This window comes from Austrofundulus limnaeus, unplaced genomic scaffold (genome assembly GCF_001266775.1).
Source record: "Austrofundulus limnaeus strain Quisiro unplaced genomic scaffold, Austrofundulus_limnaeus-1.0 Scaffold638, whole genome shotgun sequence".
In the NCBI taxonomy this organism is placed as follows: Eukaryota; Metazoa; Chordata; class Actinopteri; order Cyprinodontiformes; family Rivulidae; genus Austrofundulus; species Austrofundulus limnaeus.
The window spans coordinates 12,675-13,855 of record NW_013953040.1 but is presented as its reverse complement, the minus strand read 5'-3'; the positions used below and the strand labels follow the sequence as shown (position 1 = coordinate 13,855).

The following is a 1,181-nucleotide window of genomic DNA, read 5'->3' as shown; positions in this document are numbered from 1 at the left end:
ACCAGTCCAAAACAACAACAACCAGTCCAAAACAACAACAACCAGTCCAAAACAACAACAACCAGTCCAAAACAACAACAACCAGTCCAAAACAACAACCAGTCCAAAACAAACAACCAGTCCAAAACAACAACCAGTCCAAAACAACAACCAGTCCAAAACAACAACCAGTCCAAAACAAATGTCCTCAATGTCAGGATGCAGATTCTCAACAAGTTAGGCTTCAAAAAAAGTATGTATGTATGTATGTACGTTACGTACGTACGTACGTACTTATGTATGTATGTACGTACGTATGTACATATGTATGTATATACAGGGGTTAGACAATGAAACTGAAACAGCTGTCATAGTGTGGGAGGTTTCATGGCTAAATTGGACCAGCCTGGTGGTCAATCTTCATTAACTACACATTGCACCAGTAAGAGCAGAGTGTGAAGGGTCAGTTAGCAGGGTAAGAGCACAGTTTGGATCTAAACATTGCAATGCTCACAACATTATGGTGACATACCAGAGTTCAAAAGAGGACAAATTGTTGGTGCACGTCTTCCTGGAGCATCTGTGACCAAGACAGCAAGACTTTGTGATGTATGAAGAGCCACAGTATCCAGGGTAATGTCAGCATACCACCAAGAAGGACCAACCACATCCAACAGGATTAACTGTGGAGCAAGAGGAAGCTGTCTGAAAGGATGTTCTGGTCTAAAACCAGCTGTTTCACTTTCATTGTCTAACCCCTGTATGCATGCATGTCAGTAATTTATAAGGGAAAGACAGACGATCTACAGACAGGACCTTCTTGTCTCACTGCTGTTTGTTCTCCAGGTTTATTTATGAGACGGAGCATCACAACGGCATTGCTGAGCTGCTGGAGATCCTGGGCAGGTAACTCTGACTCCTGTAAGGCCTGCTGACTTCTGAGCTGTGATGACCTTTGACCTGCGTGACACTTGTGTTTCAGCATCATTAACGGCTTCGCTCTGCCGCTGAAAGAAGAACACAAGATGTTTCTGATCCGGGTTCTACTGCCCCTGCACAAAGTCAAGTCTCTGAGCGTGTACCACCCTCAGGTGTGTGGAGCTGTGTGTCGCTGGGTTCTGTGTATGTACTCGTTGTATTACTGACTGTGTGTGTGTGTGTGTGTGTGTGTGTGTGTGTGTGTGTGTGTGTGTGTGTGTGTG

At 44.5% G+C, this 1,181-nt stretch overlaps 1 protein-coding gene across 1 annotated transcript in view; it reads left to right on the top strand.

Annotated features, from left to right (window-relative positions):
* ppp2r5d (protein phosphatase 2, regulatory subunit B', delta) overlaps positions 1 to 1,181 on the top strand; it is a gene marked incomplete in the record, with an annotated part of 38,280 nt that overhangs the window by 27,368 nt on the left and 9,731 nt on the right. Inside the window, 2 exon segments of the mRNA XM_014027341.1 lie at positions 826 to 885; positions 962 to 1,070. Of these exon segments, the coding sequence (XP_013882795.1) occupies positions 826 to 885; positions 962 to 1,070 (169 nt within the window).